The 27,079-nt window shown below is 41.4% G+C and overlaps 1 protein-coding gene across 3 annotated transcripts in view; it reads right to left on the reverse strand.

Annotated features, from left to right (window-relative positions):
• Positions 1-27,079, reverse strand: part of LOC306771514 (cGMP-dependent protein kinase 1-like) — a gene marked incomplete at its 5' end in the record, with an annotated part of 208,945 nt that overhangs the window by 158,209 nt on the left and 23,657 nt on the right. For all 3 annotated transcript variants that reach the window (XM_079260682.1, XM_079260683.1, XM_079260681.1), the window contains one exon: positions 8,615-8,728. In XM_079260682.1, the coding sequence (XP_079116808.1) occupies positions 8,615-8,728 (114 nt within the window). The remainder of the gene's footprint in view (positions 1-8,614; positions 8,729-27,079) is intronic.

Below are 27,079 nucleotides of genomic sequence, written 5' to 3' on the forward strand. Positions count from 1 at the left end.
TCGTATCTGAAACTGCTGGCTAAGGCTAAACGTAAATACCGTAAGATTGTAATTCACGTCGGCGGTAACGACACCCGGTTACGCCAATCGGAGGTCACTAAAATTAATGTTGCTTCGGTGTGTAACTTTGCCAAGAGCATGTCGGACTCCGTAGTTTTCTCTGGTCCCTTGCCAAATTTAATCAGCGATGACATGTTTAGCCGCATGTCATCCTTCAACCGCTGGTTGTCTAGGTGGTGTCCCGATAACAACGTGGGTTTTATAGATAATTGGAGCACTTTTTGGGGAAAGCCTGGTCTTATTAGGAGAGATGGCATCCATCCCACGTTGGATGGAGCCACTCTCTTATCTAGCAATATGGACTCTTTTATTAGTCAGCTAAATTGACAACTCAGGGTTGGGACCAGGAGGCAGAATTGTAGTCCTACACACTTTTCTGCAGCTTCCCACCTGCCGCCGCCCACCCAAAACCCCATTCCGACCTTATACAACTCCCCAGCAGTAAGAATTAAACAACACAAAAACACTTTTGGGGTTAATCGTGAAAACCTCATAAAAATAAAAACAATAGATCTGATAAAATCTGAAAATAAGACAATAAAGTGTGGCCTACTGAATGTTAGATCAACATGTCTTTAGTGACAGGATCTGTACCACAATCATTTAAAACTGCTGTAATCAAGCCTTTACTTAAAAAGCAATCTCTGGATCCAGAGGTGATAGCAAATTATAGACCTATATCTAATCTCCCGTTTATGTCCAAAATTCTGGAGAAAATAGTTTCAGCTCAGCTACATGCCCACCTGAGCAGAAATAATTTATGCGAGGAGTTTCAGTCAGGATTTAGAGCTCATCATAGCACTGAGATGGCATTGGTGAAAGTTACTAATGACCTTCTTATGGCCTCAGACAAAGGACTTGTGTCCGTACTTATCTTGCTTGATCTTAGTGCTGCATTTGATACAGTCGATCATAACATTCTGTTACAAAGACTAGAACAGGTGATTGGAATTACAGGTACAGCGTTAAGCTGGTTTAAATCATATTTATCTGATAGACTTCAGTTTGTTCATGTAAATGACAAGTCCTCCTCCCAAACTACAGTAAGTCATGGAGTTCCTCAAGGTTCTGTACTTGGACCAATACTCTTCACGCTATATATGCTCCCTTTAGGCAAAATTATTAGACAGCATGGAATAAACTTTCATTGTTATGCAGATGATACTCAACTATACTTATCCTTTAAACCAGATGAAACAAATCAGCCCGATAGGCTACAAAATTGTCTCATAGACATAAAGACTTGGATGTCTAGAAATTTTCTCCTCTTAAACTCAGATAAGACTGAAGTAATTCTCGTTGGATCTGAAAAACTCAGAGCTAAATTTTCCAGTTTTGTAATGAACCTGGATGGCATTACTTTAGCTTCCAGTGCTACAGTGAGAAACCTTGGAGTAATATTTGACCCTGACCTGTCCTTTGGCCCACATATTAAGCAGGTTACTAAAACAGCCTTCTTTCATTTACGTAATATAGCCAAAATTAGGGACATTCTGTCTCAGAGTGATGCAGAAAAACTGGTTCACGCTTTTGTTACTTCGAGACTAGATTACTGTAACTCTCTATTACTGGGCTGTCCTAAATATGCCCTGAAAAGCCTTCAGCTGATCCAGAATTCTGCAGCCAGAGTCCTGACCAGAACCAGCAGGAGAGATCATATTTCTCCAGTTTTAGCCTCTCTTCATTGGCTGCCTGTTAAATCTAGAATAGAATTTAAAATCCTTCTCCGTACATATAAAGTCCTCCACAGCCAGACACCACTATATATCAAAGACCTCATAGTTCCTTATATACTAAGCAGAGTACTTCGTTCGCAGACTGCAGGCTTACTTGTGGTTCCTAGAGTCTCAAAGAGCCGAGCAGGAGGCAGAGCCTTTGGTTATCAGGCCCCTCTCTTATGGAATAAGCTCCCAGTTAGTGTTAGGGAAGCAGACACCCTCCCCACCTTTAAGACTAGGCTGAAGACTTATCTTTTTGATAAGTCCTATAGCTAGGGATGGTTAGCATCCCTTAGTTATGCTGCTATAGGTTTAGACTGCTGAGGGACATTTCCGGATACACTGAGCTTCTTTCTCTCTTTCTATATCTCTGTCTTTTATCCCCCCCCCAATAACAGTGTAGCATCATTAACATGTATGTCTCAGTAGGTCTCCCTGGCCGGGAGTAGCAGTTCCTGTTGTCTGTTGTCTTTCTGTCCTCTTCCCCCCACACAGCAGAAGCAGATGGCTGGATAGTTTTTTCCTTCCCACTGTCGCCAGGGTGCTTGCTCAGTTGGACCTCCAACTCAATCCGTTGGTTTCCTGATATAGGTTATTATGAATTGGCTTTCATTATGTTTTTTTCCTGTCTGTAAAGCGTCTTGAGATGGCATTGCCGGGATTTGACGCTATATAAAGAAAGTTGAATTGAAATTGTTACAATCAGCATAGTTAGTATCAGCTAAGGCTCTTTGCAATTTATTTAAAAAAGAAATGGGGGGGCTTGTTATGTCAAGTGACCATTTTAAACAAGCAGTTTAGGACATTTTTAATAATAACATTTATTTTCATTGGAACTATAGACAACATGCTTTTTGCACTGCAAGAAATAAACTAAAAACAAACTTGCATAAAATATTACTGATGCATTGTAGCCTGTTCGGCATTGGTGGGTGTAGCTTCCCAGCATGCCTTGCTGATTTGCTTCCTGTTTCCAGTGTCCAGCACATTGCAGCCCTATTAATACCAACTAAAATGAAAAGTGCTCCCTTACATTGACACTATATGGCACTGTGAGATCAAAAATGAAAAGAAACCGCACGCCGTTCAGACAATGGTGCCTTTCAGACGACGGTGCCTTTCAGTTGACCAACAGGGCAGTCTCTGCAGTCGCTAAACTTCAATCATTAGTGACAAATGGTTGATGCAACAATCTAACACAATAATTATATGATTTGCTGAAGTTTAATAATTATTTCTGCAAATCCTTTTCGACCAACTTCAGTTCTTTACAGGATTATAGTCAAACATTTCATGTTTTTCCACAATATTTCCACATGCATCAATATACACTACTCACAAAAAGTTAGGGATATTTGGCTTTCAGGTGAAATTTATGGAAAATGCAATATGTTCATGCTACAGTGATATAATATCATAAAAGTAAGACATTTAAGTAGAAGGATGCACTACTGATTTCCTCATCTCAAAAAATTCATTCAACACAAAATGGAACAACAATGGTAGTTACACCACAACAAAAAATTTGAACGTCTCAATATCTCGTCATGTGCCCTTGAGCATCAATTACAGCTTGACAACGACGTCTCATGCTGTTCACAAGGCAACTTATTGCCTGCTGAGGCATGGCATGCCACTCTTCTTGAAGGGCAGCCCTCAGGTCATTGAGGTTCTGGGGTGCAGGGTTTCGAGCCTCTACACGCCGGCTCAGCTGATCCCACAGGTTTTCAATGGGATTCAGGTCTGGAGAGAGTGCAGGCCATTCCATTTGAGGTACACCAGTCTCCAACAGCCGTTCCCTGATGATGCGGCCTCGATGAGCAGGAGCATTGTCGTCCATGAAGATGAAATTAGGCCTGTGCTGTTCATGTAGGGGCACAATCACTGGATTAATGATGTTATTCAGGTAGTATGGGCTTGTCACTGTACCATTCACAAAGTGTAGGGCAGTTCTGTACCAAGTGGACACCCCTGCCCACACTGTAACACCGCCACCACCAAAAGCTGGCCTGGTGACAACAGTGGCTGATGCATAGCGCTCTCCCTGACGTCTCCAACATCGTTGCCGGCCATCATTTCTGCTCAGTGTGAATCGACTTTCATCAGAGAACAGCACTGAGGCCCACTGGTTCCTCGTCCAGCGTAAATGCTCCCTGGCCCATGCAAGACGATGATGCCTGTGCCTGGTGGTGTGGTCAGGTACCCGTGCAGGTCGTCTAGCACGCAGACCACGCTGATGGAAACGGTTTGGAATGGTCTGACGTGACACTTGGGTGCCTCTCACCTCTCTTAAACGTGCCTGGAGTTGAGTGGCATTCATCATCCGGTTTCTCAGGGCAGTGTTCACAATGTAGCGGTCATCAGCACGGGATGTGGCCAAAGGACGTCCACTTCTAGGCCTTTCTGTGACTCTTCCAGTCTCTCCATATCTCTGTTGCAACCTGCTGATGACACTCTGTGACACTCCAAGCTCAGTGGCCACTTCTGTCTGAGAACGTCCTGTTTGAAGCATCGCAATGGCAAGGCACTGTTGTTCCATTGTTAGGTGTCGTCTTGGTCTCATGATGTCAAAATGTGAACAGCATGATGAGGACAACTGTTTAAACACCAGCTCTAATTGAACCAGGACATTTATTGGTCAATTCAAGGATCACACACCTGCCGTGATTTTTGCCGTTAAGCTCCTTGTTAGAGAACAGCAACTTGTGCAAAATTTATTGAAACATTTAACAGTTGGACATGTGCATTTAAAAGCTTAGAGAAGATCACATTAAGTTCACCTGTACAGGTTTGAATGCATTTTAGGCTTGTTGTGAAATTTCACCCAAAAGCTGAATATCCCTAACTTTTTGTGAATAGTGTAGAATGCATCATCTTCTCTGTAAAAGAAATTTGTCTTTTTCCACACATGCATCTGTGTGCAGGATGGTGGCCTGGTGGTTATAAGAGTAGGCTTCAGCTCTGTGTTTTGTAGGTTCAAATCCAACAACTGAGATTTTACCCAATATGTCTACACAATATTATCACCTCCTCCCTTATTTTAATCATCAAGAAATTATTCCTCTCTTCTTTCTTTGGATTTCTTTTAGACTTTATCAGATTGGAAAAAATGCTGCATATCTGCTTGGTCCTGGAATGGTCTGCCACTAATGTCAGTGACATCTTAAGCTTTTTAGCATTATACATCAGTATTTATACATTATCACATTCACATTTGCTGTTATTACATAACAGCAAAATTTCTAGTGGCATGCTGATTTTCGGATAATGTCTTTATACCGTCTTCGTACTTCATCCGCTGTTCACATTGTTTTACCAAGAGCATTAACTTTTTTATAAATTTGCTTCCACAGAGCGTTTATTTGTGTGTCAGATTTCTTTGCTGTGGGTCATGTTTTCTCTCCAAACTCACCTTGCTGCAAACCACATCATGCGCTAAAGCCTCATTAAAGAGAGTTACAAACACATTTGCAATTGTTGCACATTTACGCAATCCCTCTTAGTAAACCCACCTTAGCCCCACCTGCACAATTCAACTGAAATGCTGAAAACCTTCAACTAAACTCTAAGTTTCATTCTGAATGTCTGTCCGAAGCTTTTAGGTGAATTCAGGTTCAGATGTGTAACTGCAGCAGCTTGTGAAGGTTTACCGGACTTAAGTTACAGAGTAGAGGTGTGAAAGCAAACATAAAGAAATAAAAAAAAACAAACAAACATAAATGCAAGAAGAAAAACACCATCATAATTCTCCTTACAGGTTGTAAAATGTACAGATTTGATTCTTTAAAAATGATTCTCTCTTTATGAGAGCGGGAATTCTTTCAAATAAAAAATAACAATAATAATAATAATATTAATAAAATTAATTTATTATTATAATTATTTCATTATACATACGTATATATATATATATATATATATATATATATATATATATATATATATTTATATATATATATATATATATATATATATATATATATATATATATACATATATATATATATATATATATATATATATATATATATATATATATATATGAAATAATAATATTAATTATATTACTTCTCCAAGTTCATAAGAGAGAACTTAAGGAAAGAAACTTAAGGAAAATATTTAATGAACATAAACGGATGGACCTGCAGAAGAACTCATGGACCAAAGACCCAGGAGTATACACCTGGTTTCCATGGTTACAAAGTATCCAACCAGGTATTATATAAACCGCTACCAGAATAACACAGGTAAACTCTCTGGGTAAATAATATGGACGGAAGCTCACAGCTAACAGTTCCATGTCCCTTGTGCATATCTTCTCCTTGACAGTAACATGTCCAGGATGACACCAACGCTGGTTAACCAGCACTGCAATTCCACCACCCTTTACCTTTCCGCTGTGTTGTCTACTGCGGTCTGCACGGACCGTTTTAAAGCCCGGTACAGACACATTACAGTCAGGGATGTGTTCATGCAACCATGTCTTGGTGAAGCACATAATACTGCACTCTCTGTATTCTTTCTGAGACCTTGAGAGCATCTCAAGCTCGTCCGTTTTGTTAGCTAGCGATCTCACATTACCCATGAGGACGGTCGGGAGAAATGGTTTAAATCTCCATCGCTTTCTCCTCTGTCTGACTCCCGCTCTGCATCCTCTTCTCTTTCTTTTCAACTCCATCGGGATTTGATGTGTTGTTTCGCTGGGTGTGTTTCTTGCAACACACCCTCCGAACCAGCCCGAAATCCTCAGAAACAAAAGACCTAATTTGAGGTAATATCTATGTGAGAAGAGTTTGTACTTTTAAAAAAAAAAAATCAAGATAGCAAGTCAGAACTGCTACAATTTGCTGCCATCAGACGGGGCAATCTGGAATGGAATGAATCATCTCATCAGCAACAGTAACATTTAAAAGTTTAGTTGATTTCAATGTTTTGTTGTTTTAATTACTTTTAAATGTTTTAAATTTATTGTAGGCTGTATAGTAGGCTGGAATAGTGGTTAGCATTTTGGCCTTTTGGCCTCACAGCAAGAAGGTCGCTGGTTCGGTCCTCAGCTGGGGTGAGGCTTGGACAGTGGCCTTTCTATGTAGAGTTTGCATGTTCTCCCTGTGTATGTGTGGGTTCACTCTGGGTACTCTGGCTTTCTCCCACCGTCCAAAGACATGATGTTAGGTTAATTGGATACTCTAAATTGCCCAAAGGAGTGAGTGTGAGTGGTTGTTTGTCTCTGTGTGGCCCTGTGATGGACTGGCAAGCTGTCCAGGGTGTACCCTGCCTTTCACCCAAAGACTGCTGGGATAGGCTCCAGCTTCCCCGCGACTCCTAATTGGATTAAGTGGTTAGGAGAGTGAATGAATAATTTGTTGTAAGATAAATGAGTTTCAGTCCGACCAATCAGAGTTGAAGGGTGGATGCCCAGCTGACAAATCAGAGCTTCCTGAGAGAGAAGCTAAATCATTAAATCATTCTGGACTTTTTGGTTTCTCTCTGGTCTGGATTCTGGACTTGGTGACTAGTTTGTGATGTGACATCTGCTGCATGTGCTCCAGGGGGTGTCACCTGGTGGACCAGCTGGTCTGGACTTGGTGAACTTGTGAATCTCGTGGTACAGAGATGCTGCAGTAGAACTTTCTTGGTCATATTAACTTATTAAAGGTTTTTACAACTTTATAATAGAAAGACATGTGATCACTGTTGTCATGGAGACACCTACTGTGCCTATAACAATAGAAACAACAGGAGAAGCAGATGTCTGCATGTAATGTGTTTGTGGAGGAATTATCATGGCAGAATAATTCTTTATTAATGAATAACTGATGTGTGAGCGTCTGTGGGTGTGTCGTAGTGTGTGTGTGTGTGTGTGTGTGTGTGTGTGTGTACTTTTCCACCTTTTGAGGCTCCTGTTCCAGCTGTTTGTAGATGTAAACAGGTTCATTTTCCATCAGATAAAATGTCTCTATTTCTTTATGTGATGTTTATCTTCTGCTGGGGAAAGATGTGACCTGATGAGATTCTGATTTTACCTTTTACAGAGATCCAACTTTCTGCAGACCCTGAAGCTGAATAACCTGGGGCCATAGACCCTGCAGCTGAATAACCTGCGGCCAGAGACCCTGCAACTGAAGAAGCTACAGCTGCATACCCTGCAGCCAAAGACCCTCCAGCCAGATAGGCTGCAGCTCAAGACCCTGTCATATAAGAACCTGCAGCCATAAACCCTGCAGCTGTATCTTTGGCACTGAGGGGACTAAAGTGGGACAAGAAAATCTTCCCACATAATTACACCAGCAGCCTGAATGTAGCCTCTTGGCGAAATGTTCCTGGTGCCACCAGTGAGACCATGGATGGATGGATTGATGGATGGATGGATGGATGGATGGATGGGTGGATGGGTGGGTGGGTGGGTGGATGGATGGATGGATGGATGGATGGATGGGTGGATGGATGGATGGGTGGATGGGTGGGTGGGTGGATGGATGGATGGGTGGATGGATAGATGGATGGATAGGTGGGTGGAGTCGATCCACCGCAGAAGTAATTTTGTTTCAGTTGCTAGTGGTCTGGGGGGACAAAGTGGGAAGGCTGAAATCCTCCGAGACTGTTATCATAGATACTTCAGCATGTTATTACTGTGAATAACCCATTTCTATGTTACTATTAGGTTATTACTTGTTAGTCCCATGTAGGAACTATAGTTGCCATGGAGACCGTGAGCTGCCATAAAACAGAATGTAAACATTTCTATAAAGTGAGCTGATCTCATGGTGTTGCACCCAGCAGTGATCAGTGAGGTAAACACGCCTGAACACATTTGTGGAGAGGACAAGTGTACTTACTCCTGACGGTAGCTGTCCTGGTGCAGTTGTAGAGGATGGCCAGCTCTCCAAAGACTTTACCTGGACCCATTGTGCAGAGCTTCGTACCCTCTTTAGTCACCTCCACCTTTCCCTCTGAAAAGGAGGTCGAAAAGAAATAGCTGCAGAAATATTACAGATCCAGGAAATAACACACTAATAAATTAATTAAGTTTATAAAATCAAGATACAAAGAGTAGTGATAGATTACGTTATTCATTCCTAAAATTACTTTGCTTATTGTCAGGATTACTTTACTCATTCTCAGGATTATTTTACACTTACCTGGTTTTACTTTCTCATTCCCAGGAATACCTTGGTCATTCCCACTGTTTACTCTTTATTTTTTTTTAAAAAAGTGACTGGCTCCATCTGCTGAAAAGATTGCCTTTGTTTTTAGGGATTTATGGGTATACAGAGATCGCTCCATAGACTGGTATCTGCCCTGATCTCCGTCTAACAACCCTTCTTTTTTTCCCACACAGACTTCCGGTTTTTCCCAAACATCCGGTTGCGTGTACTGTGCACACCCTACGCCTGTTGACACATACTGAGAGGCCTAATCTATGCACTGATACTAAACATCTCACAAAATTAGGAATACTTTACCCATTTTTTGGGATTACTTGACTCATTCCTAGGATTACTTTTCTCATCCCTTAAATTACGTTATTTATTCCTGGGATTACTTTTCTCATTCCCAGGAATACTTTACTCATTCCTAGGATTGCTTTCCTCATTTCCAGGGTTACCTTACTTATTACCAGGATTACTTCACTAATTCCAAGGAATACTTTACTCATTCCCAGGATTATTTTACTCCTTCTTATGATTACTTAACTGACTTGTAGAATTACTTTACACATTTCCACAATTGCTTCACTCATTCCCAGTATTACTTTACTCCTTACTAAGATTACTTTTCTCATTCTAAGGATTACATTTCCCATTCCCAGGATTATTTTACTCATCCCTAGGATTACTTTACACATTTCCGAGATTACTTTGCTCAGTCCACGGAGTCCCTTACTCATCCGGAGGATTACCTTACTCATTTCCAGGATTAATTTACTTATTCCAAGGAACGCTTACTTTGCTCATTTCTAGGATTACTTTACTCTATCTTGGAATTACTTTACTTATTCATTGGACAACTTTAATTATTCCTAAAATCACTTTACTCATTCCCAGGATTATTTTGCTTATTTCAAGGATGAGTTTAGACATTTACAGGATTACTGTCCTCATTTTCAGGAATTCTTTACTCATTCCAAGGATTAATTTACTTATTCCCAGGATTACTTTACTCATTCCTGTATTAACTTTACTCATTTCAAGTATTAATTTAATTACTTCCAGGATGACTTTTTCAATTCAGAGGATTACTTTACTCAATCTTGGATTACTTTACTCATTCCTAAAATTATTTTCTCATTCCCAGGATTGCTTGACTTGTTTCCTGGATTACTTTACTCATTTCCCAGATTATTTTATTCATTCCAATAATTACTTTTCTCATTTAAAGGATAACTTTACTTATTCCTGTGATTACTTTACTTAATACCAGGATGACTTTTTTTTTCCAGAATTACCTTACACGTTTCCAGGATTTCTCTTCTCATTTCCAGGATATCTTTACTCATTCCTGGTAATACTTTTCACATTCCTAGAATTACTTTAGTCATTCTCAGGATTAATTTTCTCATTGCAGGATTACTTTGTTCACTCCTATGATTACTTTCTCATTCCCAGAATTACTTTATCAATTAACAGATTACACAATCCTGGGATTACTTCACTCATTCCCCAGATTACTTTACTTATTCCTAAGATTACTTTATTCTTTCCTGTCATAATCTTACTCATTTCAAGGATTACTTATTTCCAGGATTACTTAAGTCATTTCCCGGATTACTTCACCCAGTTACCCAGCATACTTTACTATCTTCCAGGATTACTTTACTCGTTCGCTTGATTACTCTACGCATTACCTGAATTACTTTACTCTATCCTCGGATGACTTTGCTGAGTCATATGATATCTTTACTTGTTCCAAGTATTATTTTACACATTCCCAAGATTACTTTTCTCATTCCCAGGGTTACTTTACTCATTCATGGGATTAAATTACACATTCTCAGGATTACTTTGCTTAGTCCTTTGATTACTCATTTCTGTAATTACTTTAGTCATTCCCAGGATTACATTTCTTATTTCCAGGATTACTTTACTCATTTCAAGGATTACTTTGCTCAGTCAATGAATTACTTTACTCATTGCCAGGATTACTCAACTAACTCCCAGGTTTTATTCACTCATCCCCATGGTAACTTTACTTGTTCCCAGGATTACTTTACTCAATCCAAGGATTAATTTACTCGTTTCCAGGATTATGTTGCTCAGTCCCCAGATTACTTTACGTATCCCAAGGTATTACTTTACTCTTTTCCAGGATAATTTACTGATTAGATTAATTACTTTACTCATTCCCACAATTAATTTACCCTTTCATAGGGTTACTTTACACACTCCCAGGAAAACATTTATTATTCCTGTGATAAGTTACATTTTTTGCAAGAATTATATCTCATACACATTATCGTATAACTTATATCTTATACACATATTTTATTTTTCAATTCTAGATTTGCCGTCTGATGGCAGCAAACTGTAGTAGCTGTGACTTGCTATCTTGATTTTTTATAAAGTACAAACTTTCCTTAAATAGATATTAGTTCAAATTAGAATCTCCCGTTCCACCTCATCACCATGAGATTCTCGTTCTTGCTTCTTGTGACACTCCACGAGAAGCAAGAACTGTGTTCTTGCTCTCCATTATGTATTCCATGTTAATAAAGCCTCTACTACACCAGATGTGTGTTATTTCCGGCACTCAGCTCCAGCAACCTCATCGAAACTACATCTCAGATCTATACATCCGGTTCCTGCATCCAAAAGTTTCAAAATAAAACTTTAGTTCAGAAGTTAAGTTACAACATGACACTCTTGAGGCTGCAAAAAAAAGGAAAAAAAAAATCTTCTTCGTCAGGTCCATTCATCCTCCACAAGAAGCATGGCTGCCGAGGGGTCACTGCAGGCGGTGATGTCTGCTTTTATGTGCAATGTAGCGTATTATCATTAACATTAACCTAGGATCCAATGTCTGAGCGACAGTGGTTGTTTTAATTATTAATTTGCTGTGTCCTTAGAAAAGCGGACGATCTCGGGGCACCACCCAGCCCTAAATTTATTATACGGTCAGGCAGGGAATACCGTAATATGACAATGATATTTGTCTAATAACAGATAACCATCAGCCTCAGAATACGCTTACTGTAAGTTCTCGTCAGAGGAAACAAATCACTTCTCAAAGATCGATCAGGCTACCACAACTTCTTAAAATATAATACACTATATTAAAACCCACACCAGTTAAAATCATCAGGCACAAATGAAATTAATAATGTAAACCAGAAATAGCGTCAGCAAGCATCAAATACTGAATTAGCCAAGATGAGAGAGCGAGAGAGATAGAGAGAGAGCGAGAGAGAGAGAGAGAGAGAGAGAGAGAGAGAGAGAGAGAGTATGGAAGCTCGAGCCGAGTCAACAACAAAAATGTAAAATAAAATTATTAGAGGTAAAGTTATGTAAGCAGCTTACATAACTTACACAACTAGGAAGGTTGGAAAGATGGCAAGTCTAATGAAGTTAACTAAATATGTCAGGGTAGACTATCAGGCGGATACCGGGGGAATTGATTTAAAAAGGGCAGCTTCTGCTAAGATAGCAGCTGGATCGGAGACAGTGGAATAATGGGTCAGCCTTACTTCAGTGGTCGAGAACCCGAACCTTGGGTCCAGTGGGCAAGGATTCAGTGGTCGTCCTGATACTTGTCCAAAGGGGACCTCCGCAGAAGTCAGGAGCTCGCCTGGAACTGCCTGGTTCGACGTCTGAAGCTGGACCCAACTTCGATTAGAATCCACGGGTCACGGGTGCCGGCAAAGTCCTGGGATCAGCTGGAGCAGTAACGTTTGGGTCGTCCGTACGTTACTGGTCACAGTCTTTGTGGGCCGGGAGAGCAGCTTCGATGGTGTGTCAGAAGCAAAAATTGTTCAGCCAGAATTGGATGAGTTTTCTGGTATTAAGCAGTCGAGCGAGTTTACTGTAATAAAAAACGAACATGGCGCCAGACAGACAAAAACACAACTAAAGCAAACATCAAACGAAAACGAAGAGAAAAAAACACAAAGAGAACAAGAAAAACAAAAGAAAAGGCAAAAGCAAGAAAAAAAACAAAAGAAAACAAGAGAGAAAAAAACGACAAGAGAGCAAGTTCCGGGAAGACCCGCAGTTAAATTTGCTGGCGCTCTGGGGCGATCCTTAGATTATCCAATCAGAGCGCAGGGGTCAGGACATGGGGTCTGAAGGTTTGGTCAAAATACTAAGTTCTTGGGGAATTTATTAAATTAAAATTTTTCCAACCTCAAAACATGTCTATAAAATCTATTTATAGATGAGAAGAAGTATGAATGATCCTTATAAACATGAACATTAAAACAGTTTTGCTGCTGTCAAAAGGGGAAAAGGTTTGTTAACAGGTACAAGACATTTCATCAAGACATTTCAAGACACTTCATCGATGATTTTCACTTTCCACGGACCTGGTGGGTCAAGAAATCATTTCCACACAAGTTCTTACTTTGAGTCAGAGTCGTTAATAACAACAGCATATAATGTTAATCACTGGGTATTTAATCAGCCTGAAATGCATATCTCAACCTGTTCGAGGGTGTCTGCTAGATGGTGCCATTGCTCCATCCAAGGAATCACAGAAATTAACTAACTTGCTAACTTCTGTGGATTTCACATCTGAAAAACGGTTAAAGTCTTGGATTAATTTAGAAAGGAAGGAGAGTCCATTTATCCAGGTGTACTGAGGATACATACAGTATTTTATACAGTTTAGAATTCAGAGCTTAAAGGTTCTGCTCTGGAATCTGGTCTTTGTGTGCTGTGGATACAAAGGGACCTCCTGGGGTGATGAACAACAGGCTCTTACCAGGGTCCAACTTCAAAACAGTCTGTCTGTGTAGACATTTCCTACCAGGAACAAGATAAGATCAGCAGGGTTCCTGGTTTAAAGTGGAGGTCTGTCTACTCGGATTGAGATGGATCTGATTTTTAGGGCTTTCATTGAGCTCTGTTTTGGAGATGTGTGGATGGACTTCCTTTTGAAGTAGAAAGTCCTGAGTCCTTATCTGATTCGGGGGTTAATTCGGCCTTGGGAGGTTGCTACAGCAATAAACTGTTTGTTAATTTCGCCATGGAGGCAATTTTTTTTTTTTTCTGTTTATCTGTTTGTGTTCATGATCAAAAAAACAAATATGGACAGATTTTCATGAAATTTTCAGGAATTGTTGGAAATGTGAAAAGGAAGAACTGATTAACCATGCCAACCTGTAATGTCCAACCAATCACACAATACTTCTCGGCGCCTGGCAAGAAAAAAGTTCTGCCAGCCTGATGTATTGAGAACTGTCTTCAAACACATCTGCGAGAACAAAATGATTTAATTTTCTTCTCTGGTGGCAGGTAAGTGATGCGGCAGTGATGTAAATGTTGTGAGATGGCAGATTTAGTCAAGCCGCGTTGAAACAAATATTCATTCTACATCATATTCCTGCTAATATAATCTTAAAACTGTTTCTGGAAGCAGATAATGAAAAAGTCTTGTTCAAGTTAAATTCTGGAGCAAAGCGAAGAGGATCTCACCAGATTGTGGGAGTTTAATGACGAGTGTTTCAACCGCATCATCATGGGCAAGACAAGCCAAACAACGACTCCATCTGCGCCCAGATCCACTTCAACATCCAAGAAAAGAAGACTCACCTGGAGCGACGTCTTCGAATGGGGATGAGACCTCGGTCATCCTGATGACTATTGATAAAAATCTCGCCAGCTACAATACTTGTTTGGACCTGTTGGAAAATCTCCACCTGGAGTCTCAATCGCTGCGGGAGTTGCCGGAATTCAGACAAAAGCAGGTCGAGTCTGACTGCAGAGAATGCCAGCCTCAGGGATATGGTGAGGGAATGACCCGACTCACAGAGGAAATTAAAATATAAAGGAAAAGGTGATCAATCTCCACAACAGCCTGGTCTTCGCAGGAATCCTGAAGCAACAAGAAGAGGATCCATAACAATCAATCAAATCGTTTATCCAAACTCAGCTGAGGCTACCTCAGGATGCAGTGAGGAACATCTCATTTCTCTGAGTTCATTGTTTGGGTGGAAAAAGGCCGGACAGCTGCAGACCGAGACCGACTGTAGCCAAATTCATGAGCTATAAGCAGAAAGAGCAGGTGAAGAATCGGGGTGCGGAACTAAAAGGGACCGATTTTATTGTAAAAGATCAGTTTCCAAAAGAGATCTCTGGAGAGACGCAGAATCCTGTTTTCCATCCGAAAAAAGCTCAGAGAAGAAGGATCACGTGCAGTCATCGCGGTGGACAAATTATTTGTTAATGGACAGCTTTACCTTGACAAAAATACCAAATTTGCTGTTGTTGTTGTTGTTCTTCTGCCTTTTTTTCTCTTTCTCTCTCCCTTTTAGGGCTTTTGTTTTTATTCTCTTTTTGTTGAGCCCGGCCACCCTGCGGAGGAAACCCATTTCAGCCGCCTGTATATGAGATCTCGTTCTTTCGGTCACGACCCACAGCTCATGACCATAGGTGAGGGTAGGAACATAGATCGACTGGTAAATGGAGAGCTTCGCCTTCTGGCTGAGCTCCTTCTTCACCACGACAGACCAGCGGAGAGTCCGCATTACTGCAGACGCCGCACCGATCCGTCTGTCAATCTCACGCTCCATCCTTCCCTCACTAGTGAACAAGACCCCGAGATATTTAAACTCCTCCACTTGAGGCAGGACCTGTCTCCCGACCCGGAGAGGACAATCCACCCTATTCCGGCTGAGGACCATGGTCTCAGATTTGGAGGTGCTGATTGCCATCCCAGCCTCTTCACACTCGGCCGCGAATCGCTCAAGTGAGAGCTGGAGATCACGACCAGATGAAGCCAACAGGACCACATCATCTGCAAAATGCAGGGACCCAATCCTGAGGCCACAAAGCCGGATCCCCTCAACACCTCGGCTGCGCCTAGAAATTCTGTCCATATAAGTTATGAACAGAATCGGTGATAAAGGGCAGCCTTGGCGGAGTCCAACCCTCACTGGAAACAAATCCAACTTACTACCGGCAATGCGAACCAAGCTCTGACACCTGTCATACAGGGACCGGACAGCTTGTACAAGGGGGTCCGGTACCCCATACTCCTGAAGTACTCCCCACAGGAGCCCCCAGGGGACACGGTCGAACGCCTCCTCCAAGTCCACAAAGCACATGTAAACTGGTTGGGCAAACTCCCATACCCCCTCCAGGACCCCAAAGAGGGTATAGAGCTGGACCACTGTTCCACAACCAGGACGAAAACCACACTGCTCCTCTTCAATCTGAGATTCGACTATACTGCGGACCCTCCTCTCCAGGACCCCTGATTAGACCTTACCAGGGAGGCTGAGGAGTGTGACTCCCCTGTAATTGGAACACACCCTCCGGTCCCCCTTCTTAAAAAGGGGGACCACCACCCCAGTCTGCCAGTCCAGCGGTACTGCCCCCGATGTCCACGCGATGCTGCAGAGGCGTGTCAGCCAGGACAGCCCCACAGTATCCAGAGCCTTAAGGAACTCCGGGCGGATCTCATCCACCCCCAGGGCCTTTCCGCCAAGGAGCTTTTTGACCACCTCAGCGACTTCAGCCCCAGAAATAGGAGAGTCCACCCCTGAGTCCCCCAGCTCTGCTTCCTCATTGGAAGACATGTTGGTAGGATTGAGGAGGTCTTCGAAGTACTCCTTCCACCGACCCACAATGTCCCGAGTGTAGGTCAGCAGCTCCCCACCTCCACTGTACACAGTATTGACGGAGCACTGCTTCCCCCTCCTGAGCCGCCGGATGGTGGACCAGAATCACCTCGAAGCTGTCCGGAAGTCTTTCTCCATGGCCTCGCCGAATTCAATTAAATTCAATTCAACTTTATTTATATAGCGTCAAATCACGGCAATGCCATCTCAAGACGCTTTACAGACAGAGGGGAAAACATAATGAGGGCCAATTCATAACAGCCTATATAAGGAAACTAACAGATTGAGTTGGATCCTCCAACTCAATCTCCCATCCTGAGCAAGCACACTGGTACTCTGCTTGGTATATAAGGAACTATGAGGTCTTTGATATATAGTGGTGCCTGGTTGTGGAGGGCTTTATATGTAAGGAGAAGGATTTTAAATTCTATTCTAGATTCAACAGGCAGCCAATGAAGAGAGGCTAAAACTGGAGAAATATGATCTCTCCTGCTGGTTCTGGTCAGTCTCTGGCTGCAGAATTCTGGATCAGCTGAAGGCTTTTCAGGGCATATTTAGGACAGCCCAGTAATAGAGAGTTACAGTAATCTAGTCTCGAAGTAACAAAAGCGTGAACCAGTTTTTCTGCATCACTCTGAGACAGAATGTCCCTAATTTTGGCTATATTACGTAAATAAAAGAAGGCTGTTTTAGTAACCTGCTTAATATGTGGGCCAAAGGACAGGTCCGAGTCAAATATTACTCCAAGGTTTCTCACTGTAGCACTGGAAGCTAAAGTAATGCCATCCAGGTTCATTACAAAACTGGAAAATTTAGTTCTGAGTTTTTCAGATCCAACGAGAATTACTTCAGTCTTATCTGAGTTTAAGAGGAGAAAATTTCTAGACATCCAAGTCTTTATGTCTATGAGACAATTTTGTAGCCCATTGGGCTGATTTGTTTCATCTGGTTTAAAGGATAAGTATATTTGAGTATCATCTGCATAACAATGAAAGTTTATGCCATGTTGTCTAATAATTTTGCCTAAAGGGAGCATATATATAACGTGAAGAGTACTGGTCCATGTACAGAGCCATGTGGAACTCCATGATTTACTGTAGTTTGTGAGGAGGACTTGTCATTTACATGAACAAACTGAAGTCTATCAGATAAATATGATTTAAACCAGCTTAACGCTGTACCTGTAATTCCAATCACCTGTTCTAGTCTCTGTAACAGAATGTTATGATCGACTGTATCAAATGCAGCACTAAGATCAAGCAAGATAAGTACGGACACAAGTCCTTTGTCTGAGGCCATAAGAAGGTCATTAGTAACTTTCACCAATGCCATCTCAGTGCTATGATGAGCTCTAAATCCTGACTGAAACTCTTCAAATAAATTATTTCTGCTCAGGTGGGCATGTAGCTGAGCTGAAACTATTTTCTCCAGAATTTTGGACATAAACGGAAGATCAGATATAGGTCTATAATTTGCTATCACCTCTGGATCCAGAGATTGCTTTTTAAGTAAAGACTTGATTACAGCAGTTTTAAATGATTGTGGTACATATCCTGTCACTAAAGACATATTGATAAGATTTAGTAGTGATGTATTAATTAAAGGGAAAATGTCCTTAAAGAGGCTCGTTGGGAGAGGGTCTAAGATACAGGTGGATGGTTTAGATGAAGCTATTATTTTAGTTAATTCAGAGGGTTGGACAGGACAGAAACTATTTAGACACAAGTCAGATCCTGGTTCTAAGGATGCTTCAGAGACCACAACAGGCTCAACATTATAGGTAGAAGGAAGAGTATTGTGAATTTTATCTCTAATAGTATCAATTTTATTCCTGAAAAAATACATGAAATCATCACAGCTAAGTGAGAAAGGAATACATGGCTCCACAGCGCTCCGGCTCCTAGTAAGCCTGGCTACAGTGCTGAAAAGAAACCGAGGGTTGTTTTTGTTTTCCTCTATCAATGATGAATAATAAGCTGTTCTTGCCGTACGTAAGGCTTTTTTGTATACGATTAAACTTTCTTTCCAGGTTAAGTGAGACTCCTCTAGTCCTGATGAACGCCATCTGTTTTCCAAACGCCTTGACGCCTGTTTTAGAGCTCGAAGCTGGGAATTAAACCAGGGAGCCTTCATAATCTTACCTAATTTCTTCTTCTTTAGGGGAGCAACATTATCCAAGGTTGTACGCATTGAAGCTATTATAGTATCAGCATGTTGATCAATCTGAGCAGGAGTAAGGCTTAAAGGGGGACTCTCAGTCATGCTAACACATGGTAGAGGGAAAAAATTGATTCAATTGATTGTTTAAATTTTGTAATATTATCTACTACAGTAGAATTTATTTTTGGTCAGTGAGTAATCAAATAAAGTGAATTCAAAGGTTAATAAGAAGTGATCGGACAAGACAGGGTTTTGAGGAAATACTTTGAGCTTATCAGTCTCAATACCAGATGTTAGAACCAGATCAAGAGTATGACCATGAGAGTGAGTGGCTCCATGGACATTTTGTGAAAACCCAATTGAGTTTAGAATAGAGCTAAAGGAAATGTTTAAACTATCATTTTCATGGTCAACATGAATATTAAAATCACCTAGTACAATGACCTTATCAGTAGTCAGCACTAACTCAGACAAGAGATCAGAGAATTCGGTCAGAAACTCGGAGTAAGGTCCAGGTGGGCGATACACTAATGCTAAAAGGAGTGGTTTCTCTCAATTCCATTTTGGATGAGATAAATTTAATGTCAGGAATTCAAAGGATTTATAGTTCGTTTTGAGCTTAGGACTAATTAATAATTCTGACTGAAAAATAGCTGCAACACCTCCTCCTCTGCCTGTAGTTCTAGGAATGTGAAAGTTTAAATAGTTAGCTGGCGTAGCTTCATTAATACTAACATAATCCTCTTGCTGTAACCAGGTTTCTGTAAGACAGAATAAATCAATGTGGTGATCACCTATCAAGTCATTGACTAATAAAGACTTATTTGGGAGGGATCTGATATTCAGTAGGCCACACTTTATTGTCTTATTTTCTGATTTTATTAGATCCATTGTTTTTATTTTTATGAGGTTTTCACGACTAACCCCAGAAGTGTTTTTGTGTTGTTTAATTCTTACTGCTGGGAAGTTGTATAAGGTCGGAATGGGGTTTTGGGTGGGCGGCGGCAGGTGGGAAGCTACAGAAAAGTGTGTAGGACTACAATTCTGCCTCCTGGTCCCAACCCTGAGTTGTCAATTTAGCTGACTAATAAAAGAGTCCATATTGCTAGATAAGAGAGCGGCTCCATCCAACGTGGGATGGATGCCATCTCTCCTAATAAGACCAGGCTTTCCCCAAAAAGCGCTCCAATTATCTATAAAACCCACGTTGTTATCGGGACACCACCTAGACAACCAGCGGTTGAAGGATGACATGCGGCTAAACATGTCATCGCTGATTAAATTTGGCAAGGGACCAGAGAAAACTACGGAGTCCGACATGCTCTTGGCAAAGTTACACACCGAAGCAACATTAATTTTAGTGACCTCCGATTGGCGTAACCGGGTGTCGTTACCGCCGACATGAATTACAATCTTACGGTATTTACGTTTAGCCTTAGCCAGCAGTTTCAGATACGATTCGACGTGGCCCGCTCTGGCCCCAGGAATGCATTTGAGTACGGTCCCCGGTGTCTCTAGTCCCACGTTTCTGACTATGGAACTACCTATAATCAGGGTTTCTGCCTCAGCGGGTGTGTCGCCGAGCGGGGAAAATCTGTTAGAAACATGAACAGGTCGGTGGTGGACAGTGGGTTTTGGTTTGGGGCTACGCTTCCACCTGACCGTCGTCCAGCCCGCCTCGGCTCCCGGCTGCGCGGGAACTGCTGAGGGACCGCTAGGTGGGCTAGCTGCCCTGGCTGGTAGCTCCGCACTGGCGAACGGTGGCTTGCTAACTAACTGTTTCCCTAACTGAGTGCGGAGCTGGGCTTCTAACTCACAGAGCCTCGCCTCCAAAGCTGCCAAGCTGCTATACTTAATACACCTACCGTTATCACTAAAGGAGGCGGAGGAGTAGCTAAACATCAGACACACCGAGCAAGAAAAGGCAGGGGACCGGGGTGTGGGAAGAGAGCTAGCAGCCATGCTAAAACCGAGTGCTTGAGCTGTTTAAGTCAGTAAACAGAAAGCCAAAGATCCCAAAAATAAATGCAATATATAGAACAGTGGTTTGGGAAGATATTGTGGGCTAAAGTGAGTGGTTGGTTAACAATAGATAGAAGTTAGAAAGAACTTAAAGGAGCCAACGGCTCGTAGCAATCCGCAGTGATACACGCTAGGGAAACAGGAAATGACACAATATGTTACCGCAACGTCAGCGTGTCCCAAAACTCCTCCCATGCCCGAGTTTTTGCCTTGGCGACAGCTGAAGCCGCATGCCGCTTAGCCCGCCGGTACCCATCAGCTGCCTCCAGAGTCCCACAGGCCAAGAAGGCCTGATAGGACTCCTTCTTCAGCTTGACGGCATCCCTCACTGCTGGTGTCCACCAACGAGTCCTGGGATTACCACCACGACAGGCACCAACAACCTTACGGCCACAGCTCCGGCTGGCCGCCTCAGCAATAGAGGTACGGAACACAGCCCATTCAGACTCAATGTCCCCCGCCTCACTCGGGACATGGTTGAAGCTCTGCTGAAGGTGGGAGTTGAAGCTCGCTCTGATGGGGGGACTCAGCCAGACATTCCCAGCAGACCCTCACAACACGTTTGGGCCTGCTAGATCGACCGGCTACCTCTGCCACCATTTGAGCCAACTCACCACCAGGAGCAACTTTTTCACTGGAGCCACTATTTAAACTGCAGACAAGAGCAATTCAAGTCATCCATAAAGCCAGTTACCTTGAATATACAAATCCACTTTTTGTTAAGTCTAAAATATTGAAATTACATGATATTATAGATTTTAATACAGTAGTATTTTTATTTAAAGTCAAGAAAAACTTACTGCCTTGCCACCTGCAAGAAATGTTTCTGAAAAGAAGTGGGGGATTCAACTTTAGAGACAGGTCAGAATTTAAAATAAAGCGATGTCCAAACATCCTCCTATTTCAGAAAAAATATAAACAAGAGTGTATTCAAAAGGTATGGGAGTGAGTAGGCTTAATATGCATTTGCAGGGAGCACATGGATGTGTCTGGCGGATTATGTTGTGGTATTTAGGCACAGATGGATTGTGAATTGTATCAAATACAATGGAGTATTGTCCGTTGCAATGTTTTGGATTGTGTGATCATGGATAATGTATTCTGGGGTGGGTATGTGTGAGTTGAGGCCTGGAATGCTCTATATGGGTGACTAGGCTAATATTCATGGTTTGATGTCTGAAGCTGTAATTATGTATTCACATCTGGATTTATGCAAATTAGTTAGTGTAATTATATGATGTGTAACATTGACACTCAGAAAAGGTGAAGGATTTATTAAGTTTTACACTTCTTCCTACTCCTTTTTGAACTTATAGATTGCTCCCTTGTACATTTGTTTTATATCCATGTTTGAGTTATAATCTAATTATTGTTGTAAAGTAATCCTAGGAATGAGTAAAGTAATCCTGGGAAAGGGCAAAGTAATCCTCAGAACGAGTAAAGCTATCCGAGGAATGAGAAAAGTAATCCTGGGAATGAGTATAATTAATGCTGAGAATGTATACTGCTCAAAAAACAAAGGGAACACCTAAACAACACAATGTAACTCCAAGTCTACCAGACTTCTGTGAAATGTAACTGTCCACTTAGGAAGCAACACTGATTGACAATCATTTCCACCAACAGGTGGAAATTATAGGCAACTGGCAAGACACACCCAATAAAGGAGTGGTTCTGCAGGTGGAGACCACAGACCACTTCTCAGTTCCGATGCTTTCTGGCTGATGTTTTGGTCTGAATGCTGGCGGTGCTTTCACTCTAGTGGTAGCATGAGACGGAGTCTACAACCCACACAAGTGGCTCAGGTAGTGCAGCTCATCCAGGATGGCACATCAATGCCAGCTGTGGCAGACTGTCCAGGAGTTGGCGGATGCTTTAGTCCAGGTCTGGGAGGAGATCCCTCAGGAGAACATCCACCGCCTCATCAGGAGCATGCCCAGGCGTTGTAGGGAGGTCATACAGGCACGCAGAGGCCACACGCACTACTGAGCCTCATTCTGACTTGTTTAAAGGACATTACATCAAAGTTGGATCAGCCTGTAGTGTGTTTTTCCACTTTCATTTGGAGTAGAACTCCAAATCCAGAAATCCATGGGTTGATATGTTAGATCATTTTTGTGTGATTTTGTTGTAATCTCATTCGACTATGGACAGAACAAAGTGTTTGAAAAAATATTTTATTCATTCAGATCTACAACATGGTACTTTAGTGTTTGAGCAGTGTATAGATTAATCATAGGAATAAGTAAAGCATTCCTAGCAATGAGTAAAGTTATCCTGGGAATGAACAAAGTAATCTCAGGAATGAGGAAAGTAATCCTGGGAAGGAGACGTGGTGACGTGAGTAACACACACATGGGGGGTGGGGAGTTAGGAAGATTCCAAGGGCCCACGACTTGATAGGGGCCCAAGAAGATGTGCAAACTCTAAGAGCATTATTAACCCTTCAATGAAAAATAATTTATATTTTTCAAAAGCTATAAGAAAATATAGCAGTAAAATAAACATATAAACAAAAAAATGAATATTGATGTCAACTGAACAGCCTGAAATGTCAACTGAACAGTGCATGAAATGTTAGCTCCTGTCTGAGTGCATCACTTCCATCAGCAGCTTTTTGCAAGAGCCATTTAGTTTGTGATCGGTCGAAAGGAACATGTTGCTCTGTGAAATAAGATAGCAATCTACAGATTACAGCTAACTTCACTTTGCCCTCTTCAGTCTGTGCTTGTCATCATTTATGATGTCAGCTGGTGGAGCAGGCCGACCCGTGAATTCCCGCATGTTTCCTGCAGGTTGTGTTGCGCTAGGTCATAAAAAATCTTCACTGTAATTGCAGATGGCTCATTAAATGTGCTGGTACAGTGCATGTAAACCTCTGATCATACATTATTTGTTGTTGCCACATTCACTCTGTTCTCAAGCACATTCAGTCATTTTCAAAACTGCTTCATCCAATTCAGGGTCACAGGGAAGCTGTAGCCTATCCCAGTCATCTTTGGGTGAAAGGCAAGGTACATCAAGGCCAGCTTGCCAGTCCATCACAGGGACACACAACCACTCACACCTAGGGACAATTTAGAGTACCCAATGAACCTAACATGCATGTCTTTGGACAGTGGGAGGAAGCCAGAGAACCCATGCGTTTCCCCAGCCAAGGATTGAACCAGAAACCATCTTGCTGTGCGGCCACAGTGCTAACCACCACGCCACCGTGTAGCCCTGTTCTCAAGCCCATATCAGGCCAAATAAAATCAGCTTTCACGTGCATATTCAGGATGTGCAGTGATGGGTATGGACAGGAAAGATGGATTCATAAATGCGATATGGAAAAACTTGACACGTGTGTTGCCAGGTGTTTCTAAAACAGAAAATAAGTGTTGCATTTTATTTATTTATTTTTTTATGTAAAATAACTAAATCTGGAGTCTCCAGTTCCTGAAATAAGTAGTTGCAAGCCCAAACAAACTTAAAAAATTAGCAAACAAGTGGGGGGGGTCTATGTCTTTTATAGAGCCCAAAATTCCTGGCGGCGCCCCTGTGTATATATACTTCTCTCCCACTGTGTACATAACACGCCTGCATCTAAACAAAACATCAGTCTCATCTAATTTCTCCTGGAGTGACTTCTAAATCTTCTGTTAATCTAGCCTACTACCTTTTACTTAGTAGTGATATGAGCACCAGTTTATGCTGGTTTAGCATGAATGGTGCGACAGTTGTTTACCCACAATGAAAGAAAAACTGTATCTTGTAGCTTTGCAAGTTAGAAAAGTCTTACTACGCCCACATTGGAGCACCTGGAGTGATGCCTCAACATGCCTATGGAAACAAGATTGAATCGTAAGTACTGGTTTTTTTTTCCTGCTGTGATATTTTACTAGATTATTGGGTTGTTAGTGGTGACTTACCAGTCACCACTAACAACCCAATAATCTAGTAAAAGGGACATTCAAACAAAGCAGCGAGCAGCAGCTAGCCGCCGCTAGCTGCTAAGTGAAGTGAAGGGAGTTTACCCTGACGCTAGCTGTTGCTTCTCCTCTTAGCCTCCTGTGCAGGTTTGGAGGACAGACGGACGGATGGACAGATAAATACTTTATTCATCCCCAGGGGAAATTCATGGTGTTCCAAAAGTACTTAAAAAAAAAGATGAACAGATTAATTTAGATTAAAGATCAATATTAAATAGGAGCAAACTTAACCAGCTGTTTCTGTCTGAGCTTTCGCAGATCGTGGAGGCACACAGCGGAGCAGCACACGGTTACTAAACCAGCAAAGAACTGTTGAGGAGAAAAATAACTGTTTGTTTAAGTTCAATGCTCATGTAGTTGTTTAGTTCACCAGGTAAAGCAGCCAGGTGTTGGTTCAATTCCCACATGTCCCTGATCCACTTTCTCATCTACTGCTGAACAATAAAGGACAGTAGAGCCCACACCATGTTAAAAGAATAACACACACAGTGTGTGTACAAATAACATGTTTTACACTTCACATTTGAATATAATTTAGAAATAAATATAATTTCAATGAAATAAAATAGGATTTATTAGAAAAGACATATTTTAGCTGTGAAGAGGTCATTTTGGCCATTCAGTTGGTAAGGAAGATTTTGGCGCCACATCTGGTTGCCCACACCGGATATATATAATAACTACTACTATAACTACTGTGAAAGCCAAAATGGTTATGCAATTTCATATTAATCATTCAGCATAAAAGGGCATTCACATTTGCTCTTCTGCAAGAAGAGCGTTTTTCTACTTCCTGTTTGAGAATTTAAACCTGCAGGAGCTGATTCTCCTCAGTCTGAGATTCAGATAGGTTCACTGCTGACTTGTGTTTGAGTCCCCACCATATTATTGTGCAAAACTGAAGAGAACGTGTTTCATTACTCTCCTTCCACACACTTCAATTGTTGTTTTAGTAAAAATAAGATAAAATAATCAAAATGAGATTTTTTCCATGTCTTTCAGGCATATTCAAAGCTCATACATACACCTGCTGTTACATTTAGCGTTACTTCTGTGAACAGAGCACTGTGTGCATGTAATGTCTTCTAAGCATCACTTCTGGGTTGTAGACTGGAGTCTGAAGGGGGTTGCATTTAAATTATGTAAACAACAACCCAAAATAAATAAATCCATAAAACCAACAGTCAGCAAAAGATTGGAATCAGAAGTCCTGCAATGTTAAAATAGTCTTACTCAATATTTTAATGGTGGACTGAGAGAGAGGGGGCAATGTAGACTCTGGACATAAGTTAGGGGGTTGCTGGTTATAAAAAGGTTGAGAAGCACCAGTGCAAAGACTGTGTTAACACTGGTCTGGAAAAGCACCTCGCTTTCATCTGGGATCCCAGTTCCATAGCCATTACACTGAAACTGGGTTTTAACTAGTAAGGGACAAGCTGGTCCTTCGGTGATGCAGATGTAACTTATGTTGCGGTTCATCCCATCATGCTGCAGTTTGTTCCTTCAAGTCAAAGTTCATTCGTTTCAGAATTCTGACACACCTACAGTGCTGTAATTCAGAATGAAATCATTCTGCTTCGGGTTTACATGGAAATAATAATCTTGAGTGGATGTTTGTGTGGAAAATCCATTTATTCGCCTGTACTTAATTCACTTTAGATTGGTGGGTTAGGAAGGGTTCTGATTGGACAGGAGGCGGACAGGACTTAAGTCAGCCAGAAATAAATAAACTGAGTCGTGCTTCTCATTTTTCAGGTACAACATGGAAAACCACATAAGAACAGTTTTCTCTTCACTTTTAATTATATTGAAATACCAACTGGACACAAGCATACAATTTCCCTTTTTTCAGCAGCTGAGGAGGAAAATAAGAGTACCAGAGGCGGGAGGCAGAACGCTGCGCATGTGCATCATCCCGATGGGACAAAGTCGCATGACAGAGAAATTATTCAGTCCTGATTTAAAATGAGAATAAACCAGCCTCTTACTTCGGAATGAAGTTCAATTCTGAATTGCCATTTTTATTCAGAATTAGGTGTTTACATTGATATTTTTCATCTGCTTAAAGCGGATTTAACTTTTGTTCAGAATTAAACAGGGATTAAAAGTCCCATGTATAAAATCAACAAGTGTTCTCTATTCGAAGCCAATTTATTCATATTCTAAAAAAGATAACGTTTTGAAATACCATGTTGAGAAACATACAAGTGGCCACATACTATATTTAATCCTGTCCTGTGCTGCCTCCATGTTTATCATTTCCGTGGTGTGTCCATCAAACAAAAGCCCTGCCTGCATGGATTTAACCCTTTAACGTTCACACGAAGAAAAAGGCCAGAAAAAAACAATATTTCTGTGTTTGTCTGAATAAGCAG

Source organism: Telmatherina bonti (assembly GCF_933228915.1).
Source record: "Telmatherina bonti genome assembly, chromosome: 21".
In the NCBI taxonomy this organism is placed as follows: Eukaryota; Metazoa; Chordata; class Actinopteri; order Atheriniformes; family Telmatherinidae; genus Telmatherina; species Telmatherina bonti.